The 14,294-nt window shown below is 39.1% G+C and overlaps 1 protein-coding gene across 1 annotated transcript; it reads right to left on the reverse strand.

Annotated features, from left to right (window-relative positions):
- Nucleotides 1-1,075: 1,075 nt before the first annotated feature.
- Nucleotides 1,076-10,862, reverse strand: LOC135477825 (fibrinogen C domain-containing protein 1-like). The gene is made up of 3 exons (XM_064758029.1): nt 10,727-10,862; nt 4,278-4,442; nt 1,076-1,338 (listed from the first exon to the last, which is right to left on the reverse strand). The coding sequence occupies exons 1-3, from the start codon at nt 10,860-10,862 to the stop codon at nt 1,076-1,078; spliced, it is 564 nt and encodes a 187-aa protein (XP_064614099.1).
- Between the last annotated feature and the right edge of the window lie 3,432 nt (nt 10,863-14,294).

Raw genomic sequence — 14,294 nt, forward strand, 5'->3', positions numbered from 1 at the left:
TGGATATACTCTGTTTGTTAAACGACACATGTGACGTCACGCTATTGTCTAAGCAGTTGACTAAGCAGTCAAGAAACCACACTTTGGTGTTGGCAGATCCAGTGGTGAAAACTTTCACCACCTTAGTCCTCTTTTGTTTGGTGTACGGTAGAGCGGAATTCGAACCCACGAACACAAGGCTCTAAGTCATTCTAATACCTCACCGAGCTCTCCGGTATGACCATAAACCCTTCTCCTTTTAGGCGACTTTACACATTTGTTATGACGTCAATTATTTGTCTAACCGGATTCGATTCCACTTGGCAAACTGAAAGGCCATCGCCGGGCGAGGGAAACTGGTCCTGTTTCCTGCGTGGCTGAATATTGCCATCCAGAGGCTTTGGCTCACTAAATTTAAGTTGCCTTATTCCAATGACTTGATTTGTGTACTCACATAACACGCCTCGTGGCACAACAGTTACACAGCTTTACATGCAAATTGTCTTGGGTTTTTTATATGTATGGTATCCGTTTAAAGATATTCCATGGAAATCGAGCTAACCGCGTTCACAAAGTATTTGCATGCATGAACATACATGAACTATCAATTCTTGAAAAGTAATGTACAATTATTGCAGGGGTCTATGATGCCGTGTAAGTAGGAGAAAAAACTCGTAACTGTAGGTTCTTGAAAAAGAATGAGAGAGACGCTCGCGCTTCCTTCATTTTGTTTCAAAAATCTACAAATACGAGTGCTATCTCTACTACAGAAAAGACTGATGTTTTGTAAATAGTTCCTTCTAAAAAGTTATGATCATTTCACATAGTTTGGATGTGATTGCCTAGTTATTGTGATCAGCGTTACGGCATGTTATATTTCTATAGTCCGAAATTTATCTCACTAAAATGATAAAATATAGAATAAGTCATATTCATTAATTATACTTTTTTTGTTTTAAAATCATTTGAAAGGTTAAAAACAGGAAGAGGAAAACAAAAAAGAAAGATCAAGTGAAAGCTTAAAAGGAACAACTACCACGAACGTTTGATTTATTTATAAGCAAACAATTTGTAAACAATCACGTGCATCGTCTATTTAGTGGATATTGACCGGGCGTATTTTCATCTCGCTGAACTGAAGAGGGAGATATTTAGACGACCAATGGTACCACGTGACTGATGAAGTATTTTCCTGGGATTTCTCCTTCACATGAACATATAGCCCATTGAGATTGCTGTTATGACAACCATGGTACCACCAGGCCCCATGGTATGAGGCAGCACAGTTCACCTTGTTGTAGTCCTTGTCTCGGTCATATGTGGAAAACTCCAAGCCGTTGTGCCAAGCCAAGGAGTCACCTAAGAGAACAAAAAACCATCAAAAGTCGTAAAAAAGCTGTATTCTGTATAAATAAACTAGTTAATTAAGAATAGACACAGGTTATTGTCAAACTCAGATTGATTGGATTTATTCATTTGATTCATGTTTGCCGTTAGAAAATTGTGGTCAATAAATCCGAAAAAGTGCAACTAAACAGACGCGCCCGGCCCGAAACATCGGGCGACGAAATTTAAAGGGTCAAAGCGACCCTATACTTTAGTGAATGAGTCGGTGCTTGGGGTTTAACGTCGTACTCAACAATTTTTCAGTCATATGACGATGACCTATAATTTAGGAGCACACTGCGACGTCGGATTGGGTCCATTCTTGGCCGAACAACATTTTTGCCAAAACCTCACATCAAGGCAGCTTCGTGCTAGGGTGTGTTGTAGCACTTTTGTCGCCCTACCACAAGAAAACACAGTACATGTATGCACACAAAATGACTTCCCGTCAAATGACTCGAAACATTGTTAAGTAAGACGTAAAGCGCCAAGCATACATACATGCATACATGCATAAATACATGCATTTGTTTTTGGGGTTTTTTTTTTCAAGTATATGTGTTCAATAGTTAAAAATTATTTTCAATTAGCTATTTTATTCGAGAGGTCCACTTGTTTTGGAAGTTGTGTCGTGTTGTTGTGTGTCGGGCTATCGTTGGTGAACGAGTCTGTGTGCTGGTGTTGCGTGGAACGATCTTCATTGTCCTGCCATCCCGATGTATGATATATCTGTACTTAGTTTAAAATTAATTCGTGTATTTAATTTAAAATTAATTTGTGTATTAAATTGATAGTTACACTGTCATCACATTCCTTTACTAGAATTAACAAGGCCAAAGCCAGTATAGTAACTGAACATTATATTGGTTGCTTTGACATCTGCTACAATAATGGCTTATGGTTACCTTCAACTAACATGTCTAAGTATACACATCAGATTGAAAGATTTAATGGCTGTGGATGTTCAGGGGATGTACTCAACCTTTTCAAAACCATTTCCAAAATATGATAAAGGATTTCCCATCATAACTTGCATTAAGATAATAAATTTGATACAGGTATACAGGTAAGGGTCTAATTAAAGAATACTAATAGAAACCTATTTGAAAAATTTAACGGACTCAGGTTGATGCCTTTATGAACAGTTGCAATTAAAGCGCGACTGAGATACTTGTTTAGCTGTTATTTGACATGGAACTCATTCACGGACTACGAATTTGAACTTTGATATGGAATTCATGCCTGGAATATTCATTGTCTGCCCGGCATCATTGGAAACTGATGACCGCTTCTCTCTTGTGTGTTACCGGCTTCTTACATACCTTTGTCTTCGGGAGTTAGTGTTAAACGTTGATGTGGAAATGGATCATGCCATTATCGACTTGGAACGCCCTTTACAGACTACGAATTGTATAGAAATGTCGGACGCTTATATGTATATTTCATTTCCAGTTAAGCTGGGACGTAATAAGGCAGCCTCATATACTTGTAATCTTCATGGAGTTTTGATGAAGAGCAGAATATCAACATTGCAATAAGTAATTTTTTAAAATTTAAACAATCATATTAAACATTAATTTAGTTCTTTTGTTGGATTGTTGTTTTACTCCGTACTCAAGAATATTTTACTTATGCGACGGCGACTAGCATTATGGTGGAAGCAAACCGGGTAAAGCCCGGTGAAAACCCACGACCATCTGCAGGTTGTTGGCAGACCTTCCCATGTACTCCTATGGAAAAACATTTTCAGCTACACTTATTTAAATAATGACAAAAGCTAAAAAGTGTGACCTCACCTTTATCCATTTCAATATGATTTGCAACTAAGTCCAGAACTTTATAGACTGCAATTTTTGTATGTAAAAGATACAGAGTCTGAAGCGCTGGTCATACGTCAAAAGTACAAAATGCTTTGTTATCATAATATAGAGAGCACTCTCATTTATGAAAAAGCGATGTCTGGTGTACGTCTCTTTGATAACGTAAATTTTATTTTTTGCGTATCTTCGACCAGTCCAAATACCAGGACAAAGGTCAGGGATCACACTTTTTTTTTCTCAGTTGTTTTTCCAGATAGGAAGACGTGCACAAAGTAGCAATAGGCTAGGTTACATTCTACTTTCAGGTGAGAAATATAAAAAGCCAACAACAGTACTAATATTCTACAATTAAAAAAACAGAAAAATATAAAATAGACCAGATAAAAATAAGACAGAATAGAAACAAAAAGATATCATGATTAAGTAAATTCAAAAGTTGTCAACATGCACGGATTTGGCTGGACTTCTAAACTCATCCAAGACAGAATTAACAATGTGGCGTTAAGCCATAATCGTTCATTCATTCAAATTTAATCCTCCTCGGTGACTATATATTTCTTTCCGCCGACCATACTTTTTACTGTGACCAAGAATAATAGACCATAAGAATTTTGGTCGCTTGCTTTACACTATTCGCCCAAACTTTTTCGACCATCATTCCCACGGTCACCAACTTTTCAGCTATTATTTACACTTAGTGGCAACTTTTCAGGATAATTTTCTGGGCGGGTTTTAGTTGATGGTTTTTTTTCTGAGATTATATTTCTCTCAGATAGAAAAACATGTCGGCCAACTTACCGGTATCCCCCTTGGTATTCCTCCCCACCCTTCGGTGACTATATTTTTCTTTCCGCCCACCATACTTATTTCTTCCACTAAGAATATTTGACGCTAATAATTTTGGTCGCTTCTCTTCCACCTTTCTCCCAGAGTTTTTCCACCATCATTCCTACGGTCAACAACTGCTCAGCTATTATTCACGCTTAGTTGCAACTTTTCAGGATACCTTTTTGGCGTATTTTAGTTAATATGTTTTTAAAATTTATTTTTTAAGATTATGTTTCTATCAGAAAAACATTTCGGTCAACTTACCGGCATTCCCCTTGAACGTGCCCAGTAAGAGTCGGAAGTTTTGAGTCTCGTCGGGCACACGAAATCTGCTGTAGGAAGCGTAACCCGTTCCATTGGTGTACCTTTTCATATTCACGAGGAGTTCAAAGTGCGCTTGAGAGGTCAGGAGGTGAATCTTCTTCAGCCCTGCGGAGACAAAATTGGATGGTTTTGACCGACTACTGTATCTGAGTGAACTACCTCGCAAAGCGCTGTTTATGGAGTGCAGTTCATCGTATTTCATCTCATCGGCATATTATGTTACATGGACAATGTCGTCAAGATGTCTGAAAGAGGTAATTGCAATTCAAGGCAAACTGCTTTAGATAATGATTTCTTATTTGGGTATGTATGTTCACTGTGGCAGATTTAATCCGCGGCTGTTGTAATCATATTTCTCGTTTACGTTGAAATTGACGGAAATTAGTTTCAGTTATATGTTAGTAAGAAAGCAGCTGGAAAAGAAGTTTCAGAGACGTCATCTCAATGGAAGTCAAAAGTGTTTGCGATAAAGATTTCACTTTTAGGCTGAGATTAAAAACTGGGGCGAACTGGATTCTTTTGTTAACTAAGGCTGTTTCAAAGAAATTGTTGGTTTATATGGCAGTAGACTAGCATTGCACAGTTTGTACGTGTTTTAAATTTGTTTATATATATATATATATATATATATATATATATATATATATATATATATATATATATATATATTGTTACAACCCAAACTGTCTGCATTATAAAGAGATGGCTTGTTCGAAATACACGACAGTTTAGCCGCACAAAAAAGTAACCAAAACCAGCAGATTTTATTTTACAACAATTTATTAGCTTTAACAAGAACAGATAATAAGACTTATACAAATACTAAAGTACTTAAGTTTAACAAGAAAGGATAGCAGTGTCTATACAAATACTAAAGTACTTACGGTGTCAAGTCCAAACGGACGCATATATTCCACTATATATTCCACACAGGCATAAATGCTCAGAGGCAAATTCACAAGAGGGAAAATCCACAGTTTAACTGAGTGTATGACGAAATATACACAAAATTCCACAGACAGGGTCCGTGTACTAATAAGCACTGTGTACACAAGAGCACGAATCAAATATACAAGCTCGGACTGAACAAGTGCTCGGTGGAGATATAACAAAGCCAGAGGCTATAAAGACACCAAAATTCAGCACAAAACCCCTACTAAAGTAATACACAGCGAAAGCATCCAAAACTCTCAATAATTCTCCGTTCTCTTTTTTGACCTGCTTTCATAGGTCTTATATAGCCTGGTGGAATTGTCTAGAATAAGAAAATTCCTGAACACTTGATGTAAACAAACAGGCACCGAACTGAGCGCATTCTGGAACACTCTAAGGCAGAGGCAGACAGCAGGCGCCGAACTCAGCGTATGTAAACAGTGACAAGCTAAATTTAGAAACTGACGGCGTTATACGTCGTTTTTGGGAAATGGGCGTGTGATTATGGACATGGAACGTCCTTATTGGTTCACGACTGGTACACGAATGTCTGTTTCGGCGCATTGCTTCCGAACTCTACCTAAACACTTAGGTTTATTATTCGACATAGTACTTTCTTGAACAGTTGCAATCAAAGCGCGAGTGAGATACCTACAAATGGATTTGACCTGAAAATTATTCACAGTCTAACGTTTTAATTGTTGACTGGGATTTCATGCCTAGAAAATCGACTTCGTTCCCTGTAACACTGAAAAACAATGACTAATGAGTCACTTCATGCACCTTATTTTTTAATATCATAGGTCATAAGATCACTTGCCTGTTTCCTGTTTAGCCTGGGTTAAGGATTTTACGCATAGAACAGTATTTCTTAAATTGCACGAATAGGTCTACAGGCACGTTATATCTAGAATAATGTCCCTAAGGTTGTGCCCGGCTCACACCACCATAATACTGACCCGCCGTCAAATAAACAATTAGAAAAATATAGACATTGTAAGAAAAATAATTCCCGCCAAAGCCAGTTACCGTGATGTGGACTTGGTGATATTAAACTGAGTTAAGTAAGATTTACTGCATGAACTTTGACCTGTTTAAGGTAACTTACCCAACCAGAACTCGCCGTAGAGGTTACCAAACCCATCCGTATAATTCTGCAGTTACGATAGAAGTCAACAGAGCCGTCTTGTCGTCTTTGGAACACCTGGAACGCCAGTTAACATTAAGATTACCATTAACAAAACAGAGGCATAATGACTTTATTTCGGTGTTTTACGCCGTACTAAGGCTTTTTTTCACTTATACAACGGCGGCCAACATCACGGTGGGAACCTGGCAGAGGCCAAAGGAAAACCACGTAGATCTGCAGGTTGTTGCCACAGGAATAATTAAAATATGTACTATAAACTTCCACATGTTTCCGGCCTAAGAAAATCCTTCTGCGTTTCTTTGTATGTGCGTGGCCATGTGTGGTTGTATGGGTGTAGGAGGCGTTGACATCTGTTTGGGGTTTTTAGATTGAAACTTCTACTCGCAGAATGTGTCTGAAAATAATGTATAATTTTAATAATACACCAACTTGTGAAAACATGTTCGCATGTCAGAGTAATTTCCAGTATCATTCCTTAAAGTGACGTATACAGCCCTTTTACCGTACCTCGTCGCAGAGGCGTTTTGTCTTCATGCCAGTCATCTGGATACTTTTTCAGGGCAAGCAGCATGGGGTACCATTCTCTTAGGTCGCTTTAATCTCAAATTTATTTATGTATTTATTTTGGTTGGTGGTTTACGCCGTACTTTCGCTTATGCAACGCCGTCTATCATTAAGGTGAGAGGAAACCTTCCACAGCCCGGGGCAAATACAGAACCATCCACAGGTTCCTGTCAGATCTTCCCACGTACGTTCGGCGAGGAAGCCAGCATGAGCTGAACGTGAACTTACAGGGACCGCATTGAGCGTCTATTTTAGCCATTAAAAATATCAAAGGAAATAAAAAAAATTACTCAATTTGTTGAAACTTTGTCATTTCTGAATGTGTAACAGGCTGCATTACAGAACATGGACCTAACTACATTTCTGTGTGTTGTTGTGTAAAAAATTATCCCCAGTCACACTCTTAAATTAGTGTTGTTCGTATCTCTAAAACGTCATTCAACTGTTTGGAATAGTCTAACAGACTTAGATTTAGGCGTTGTAGAAGGCCTTCGTAAACCAATCGTAAATCATGACGAGCGTTCCAGGTTTGTCATGTTATAATCCCTATTTACAAACTCACCAGCCATCCACCTCCCTGCGTCACCATGTCACAGTACACAAGGAAGCCTTTTCCCACTCCGAACGGAAACACTCGGTAAACGCCGCTCTTTGGTGTGATTGCATTTCTGTATTACTACACAATCGGTAGGGTATGCGCATTCGAGAAAGTTGCTGTGACCTGAAAAAAAATCGTGGCGTGGTATTAATTGCGATTTACATCAATACACGACACGTCGATCCTGGTAATACTCTGCAAACATTTGTACACAACATATCCTTAACCTGTACAATATCAGCCTAAGATGATGAATTCTGGACAAAACCTTAACTGAATGATTCACTTGAATCACGCCAAATACAGTGCTTCTCTCTGTCGATGTGAGAACCAACAAAACCTGGTGGGCCACAATATCTATTCCATCATCCCTTTTAGACAAACATCACGGAAAAAAGGTAAGGGCCTACCGTTTAATAAAAACGTCAGTTCTCAACAAAGCTCTGTTGCACACCCTTTACTGGTGTAGCTGTCTACCACAGTTCTTGTAATATTTCTGCTTCACATGAGGTACCCACTTTCTAACGGAAATCCGACATTGTCATGCTTTTTCTCAACGAAAATTAGGGCTGTGCTAATCATAATTTTCACTTGTCTGTCTGGTATCTAATGAGAAATAAGTACGACTAGACATCGTTACCATGTCAATGCGATGTTATAAAGGTGATTGTTAGACTAAAGGGCCAAAATGGCGAAAGCTGGACTCAAACACGCGACCACTTATTGGTCATGATAGCCACAGCCAGTCGGCGCTTTAAAGGAAAACCCCAACGACTTTATTTTCACACTAAATTTTCCCTAAACACAGTACTTATGCTATGTTAATCTGTAAACTGCATCAAAAAATATTATGTGAACTGATTCCATTAAAAAAAAAAAAAAACATTCAAGTTGGACCCTTTGTCTATCTTGTCGACCGCAGAGCCCTGGCCAAGTGACGTCATGCCTTGGGTACCGCCCTTGAATATCTATTGAAAAGCCCTGCAAAGCATAGCCGACTCCATGCATTAGGCCTACCGACTATAGCCCCACATGTACACCTCTTAATAAGCACCCTGAAAACAATATAATTAAATCAGCTTTACAACAAATATTTTAAAGATAGGCTACCGGAGATGTCTTAGACACGGTAAATCATGTACAGCATAGCGCGATACGATGACCGATTTTCGCTCACATATCGGCCATATTCGCTCCCTACTGATTTGACTGACACCGAGCGGACATCCACCGAATTATGGTAGTATATGTGGAGAATTTGTCACGGTTTCGCAGATAACAGGCCATTCATTTTTATAGTCAAGTTGAGCGATGCCGGCTTACTCACGAATATCCATGCAGTCGGGCCAGCCCATTGTGAGTTGCACTCGCGGCAAAAGTCTGTCACTCAACGCCGGGAAACTAACAATGAAGTTAATCCTTTGTGTTATATCACCGACAAAAATAAATAACTGAATGGAAACAACGATTTTTGACTCATAGAAATGCCAGTTTAAATTGTGTCTGGGTTACCGTTACGGACTTCCAGGTAAGGTATCACTGAGCTCGGGATGGGGTTGGAGGGGGGCACCCTGCAGCCTCGTGGCCGTTGTACTGCACAGGCTAGAGCCTTCAGTTTGTGTCACAGGCTGCTGTTTCAAATAAGGAAGAAGCTTCACAAATTCTGCATTCAGTGGGTGAAAATCCGGACGTCTTTTTCGTTTGGATTTGGGGGTGTTTGGTTGGGGGATATTACAAGGCTCGTCCTTCGGCCTGTTCTTTTAGGAGGTATGTCTCATACGGCTACGATCGTGTGCACCGAATTAAAGGGCGTGTTTGACTAGATCTGGACCGTATTTTGTAAATCTGTGGTATATTTAGGGCATGTATGTAACTTTACAGATTCCTGCGTTGTGTTACTGCAGTCGGAAGCCACACCGCAGTGGGAAGAGCATGGAATAATCTCGAGATTATCTGTACAAGTATTATTTCCTGCTGTTTGTGTTGTACACATAGAGGGCTCAGATATCAGCCGTGACTGTACCACGTCACAATGTCAGCGCTGGCTCGATCGTAGCGGAGTAGATTTTCTCTTGTTTGGTGTCCAAATTCTTACATGTTTTAAACAGTCGGACTTGATCCATGCGACATCAAATTATCCATCTGCAATTTGTAAGGCCCAGCGCTGGGAGTCTACTTTTATTATATGAGACAGTGAGGGCACCGTAAGTCATATTGACATGTCAGAGTGAGTTCTCTTCTACTGGGTTATTATTCATTTATATATTGATTATTAATTCAGTCAAATTGGCAGGCTCAGCACGATATCTACTCAAAATTTGATTCCCTGCATGCTCCATCTACATATTTATTCATTGTTTTTATTGGTATTTTACGTTGAATTGAAGAGTATGTAACTTCTACGATGGCGGAGAGCATGTATGGTGGGAGGAAACCGGGGAAAATACGCCGGCAGAAATTTTCTAGTATGACTGGAGAGCAAGCCACCATGAGCTGGACTTGATCTCACAGCGATCGCAATGGTGAGAGGCTTCAGATGATTGTGCTGCACTGGAACGCTAACTTTTCCGTCATACTCATACTAAGTCGTACTACGCATTTTAGTGGGCTAGAACAAGTACATTGGAATTATTCCTGTGAACTTTATCTTAAATTTAACCCCTTTTCTTGACATATGAATTTATGATGCATTTATTTATATTCTCGACTGAGTTGAATCACATCTTTCTCTCTCTCTCAAATTCCGTTGACAGCTCCTCAACTGAAAACACAACTCAGGGTAACCGGCCTTCAGAATCTAGGTGAATGATTTCAATTCTTTAAGTGGCCCAGCTTGTAATCTTTCAGGTAAAATTTTAAACGATTTCCATTATCATTTCTAAAATGACGTATACATCCCGTTTGTAGTAACTCGTCGCAGAGCCGTTTTGTCTTAATTATTTAATCACTGCATGAAGTATCATGTGAAATTACCAGTTGCAGTTATCATGTGCATAACAGGATGTTTCCAATACGAAAAAGATAACACTGATGGTTTCGTATTATGTCATATTTTAGTCTATCACAACTCCATGTATGTGAACTACCGCACTGTTCTCATGTTCCTCTAATCGCGTATAAATGAATGTTATCAGATGTACATACCGGTCCACGTGGAAACATCGTCTTCATCGGCTTGTTCCACCAATGGTTGAACATCATATTTCTTCAAAACTGTGTTGTACGAAGACTCCACAAAGCCGGTGTTCAACAAAATAATTCCACACATAACGGACAACATCTTGAATGGTTAGAATCTAACAACTCTCGACTGAAGATTGTATGTTCACATCCACTCTACAGTGACTTTATAGCTGCTTACTCAAACCGGACTGGTGGGCTGTGTTGACAGCAATTAACGTCATCACTGCGCGCTACTTTTCCCGACTGATGTTAACAAAACTGTCGTTTAAAGCCATTTTACTTCATCAGAAGAAACAGGAGAGCCTTTTTTTTGTACTTGTAGCTTTTAGGACATATCCTAACTTAAATGCTGAGAAATAAAAATAAACCGTTTCGTGTATCTTTCAAAAGAGCTGATTAGTGAATACTAAATCATATTAGTATGATCTAAGCAGTGCTCCGACATGTGTAATTTGTGATGCCTAATGTGACATGTAACATATTCTGGTTAATAATGTACACTTTGCAAACGTTCTACACATGTATGATTTATGTCACAGTGTCCTTGGTGATGAGGTCATTATTTGAGAGCTGGTGGCCTGTCATAAACTATACCTTTATATTCTGTGGACAGGTATAAAACATCTTCCTCATTACATGTTTTATTTTACCGAATTTGTTTGGATTTTTTTCAGTGGTTTTTAAAAGTGTCTGTATATTTTAGTTTGGTTTTTTGACGCTCTCTTCCGAACTCCATTCACTGCCACTTTTAAATATATTCTCAACACGATGTGACCGAAAAATTACCGACGTGACGTTACGTCATAATCATTCTTTCGTCCATTTCCTCCTTTCTACCAACCTGTCCCATTTGTATTCCAAAATATCCATCATACAAAAATTCTCCTTCTCAAAGACAATTCGAGAAAAAAAAATCCGATAAATAATGCTATACCTATAGTGTCACATCAGAGGGGATAGCAATTAGTTATAACAGCAACTCACTTGTATCGTTACGTTGTCTTTCTTCTACACTTTAAGGTAACGTCACTGGAAGCCATTTCTGTTGTGACGCTGAACATACGTGATAGCAAAGATCTATACTTGTATGTGGCGTTGCTTTCAGCCTACAGGATTGTATTCATTGTGAAAAAAAAACACCTACCAGATTGAAATTAAGTAGGCGGTCTTATTCTTGGTTCAGAAAAGCACAACTCTGAAAGAATATCAGGATATGTATGGTGCCTCAAAACAAGATAACAAAATACAGTGGCAAATGGAGGGAAAGAGCCAAGTTTGGCAAAAGAGGACATGATGTATCTGTTGCAGTTGGTGATATGTGACACGATCACCTGAACGACCCCATATTCTGTCTTCATTCTGCAAGACTTAAGAGTGTATGGGTTAAAGTGTTTGTGCTTTTTGTCTTATGTCACGAACAGTGTTTATACGCAGAAGAAATAGACTGACTGAAATATTCCATGCATAAGGGCGTTCCACAGACAACACTTAAAAGACTGTACATCTTAATATACTGCTATCTACAGCTATAACGTTTTTTACCCCACTATTTTCTAACTGCCGTCGTTTTATTGAAAGATTATTGAGTACGGCGTAAAACACCGATCAAATAAATTAACAAGTCGACAGTTATAAATGCCTTAAAGCGGTGACACGGATCTGTACTGAAACAGAGACCGAACACTGAGTATGAAGACTGTTGGGAGATGTGAAACGTAATGGAATTTTGTAATGTAAACCTCAGATACGCCTTGATCAAAACCCTTACACAGTTCACTGGCACTAAACGTATCCCCTGCCTTCAGGATCCGGTTTTAGTGAAACCAGATGTTCACACTGACTCAACTTGACGTAAGTCTACACCAAATGAAGGAGTCGGTTTAAGCCAGATTACATCTATACATTCACGTATACGTAACAAAACCCCCACAAAGTCGACAATGAAAAATCCAGGCTAGTGTTTTTGCAGTTCGGAGTGTAAAATTTCTTGTCACGTAACGGTAACTGATTAGTGGTCATGTAGACTTTACACTAGAAGAACGCCTAAACTGAGGGTCACATGTGCTTGCCACGTGTGTGACATGTGTGATGTATTAGGGACAGGCAGAAACTTTTTTCACCTATATAAAGTGACGAGTATAATTTTGTACTTTTTGCTTGTGACGTTGAGTTTAAATCGCGTGAGAATTTGTAGAGCAGTGAGCAGTACATTTTGATATCAGAGTGGATTTTCGGTGTTTTACGAAGTAAAATATCCGTTATTCAGAAAAAAATTAGTCAATTAAACGACTGTTTCATTAATGGTAATAATAATAATGAGATAACGATTATTGGAATTGAAATCAGTGTGGTATATGTTTTGGTGTAATAAGTATTTTTGACAGATCATATTTAATTCCTCTAAGGCTTGTTTTTAATTAGTTTCTACATGTAAAACCACATCCAGGTGGGGACTGGTCATTTTGTAGCCTATATGTGTGTAGATACTATAAAACCACTTCCACGTGAGGACTGGTCATTCTAATTCCCTATGAAAACACCACAGAATCCCCTCCACGCTGGGGTTAGTAATTCTTATTCGTAGATTCTTAGATACTGTAGAACCCACTCCACTTGTGGGCTGCTCATTCTAACTTCTTATGTGAATGCGACACAATGATCTCCACGCTGGGGCTGATCATTTTTTTTGCCTGTATGGACACAGACCCCTCAGTACAGCAAGGAATGTAATTCTGGGTTCTTAAGGGTGTAATTTTTTTTTTGCTGCCAGCCTGCCGTTTTTAGTGTACAGGTCTATGCTTGGTATCAAAATGATGCAAATTATCTAAGCTTTGGGTAGGTTTGAGTTTCAATGATGGAAGTTTGAAATTCTGGGCGAGATAACACAAGTAGACAGGGTGATGAGGCTTCGAGTGACGTCCCCTTGGCGTTGCAAGGCACCCCTTCCAGCTGCCGGCATAGAAAGGTCCAGATTTTGACAGTCAACCTATGTCAAGATTTTCATGGCTTCAGCCTGGGCCATGTATGAACCAAAGCTTATTGGCCACGGAATGTTTGGGACTGAGCTACAGCGCTAAACGTTAACAATATCGCTCATAGAAAATTAATGGGGGTCTGTGGCCATATAGGTACTGTAGAACCTTCTCCACTTGTGGGATGGTCATTCTAATATCTTATGTAAATACTACACAATCACCTTCACGCTGGGGCTTGTCATTTTTCTAGCCTATACAGGTGCTCTGCAATTACCTCCACGTGGGGACTGGCCATTCTAATTTCTGATGTAAATACTACAGAATGACTTCCACGCTGGGACTGGTCATTTTTATGGCCTATATAGATATCACAGAACCACCATATTACTTGTCTCAAAAATAGAAAATGAGCCTCATGCATGTGTTACAAAATTCATAAATGATTTGTTTGGCTTCATTCCAGGAAAACACTACTACCTTGGTTCACAACAAGATATACATTTTGTCTGTTCCGACGTAAAGCCAAGGTCAAACTATCCAGAGTTGGATTAGAA

Source organism: Liolophura sinensis, chromosome 11 (genome assembly GCF_032854445.1).
Source record: "Liolophura sinensis isolate JHLJ2023 chromosome 11, CUHK_Ljap_v2, whole genome shotgun sequence".
NCBI classification, from domain to species: Eukaryota; Metazoa; Mollusca; class Polyplacophora; order Chitonida; family Chitonidae; genus Liolophura; species Liolophura sinensis.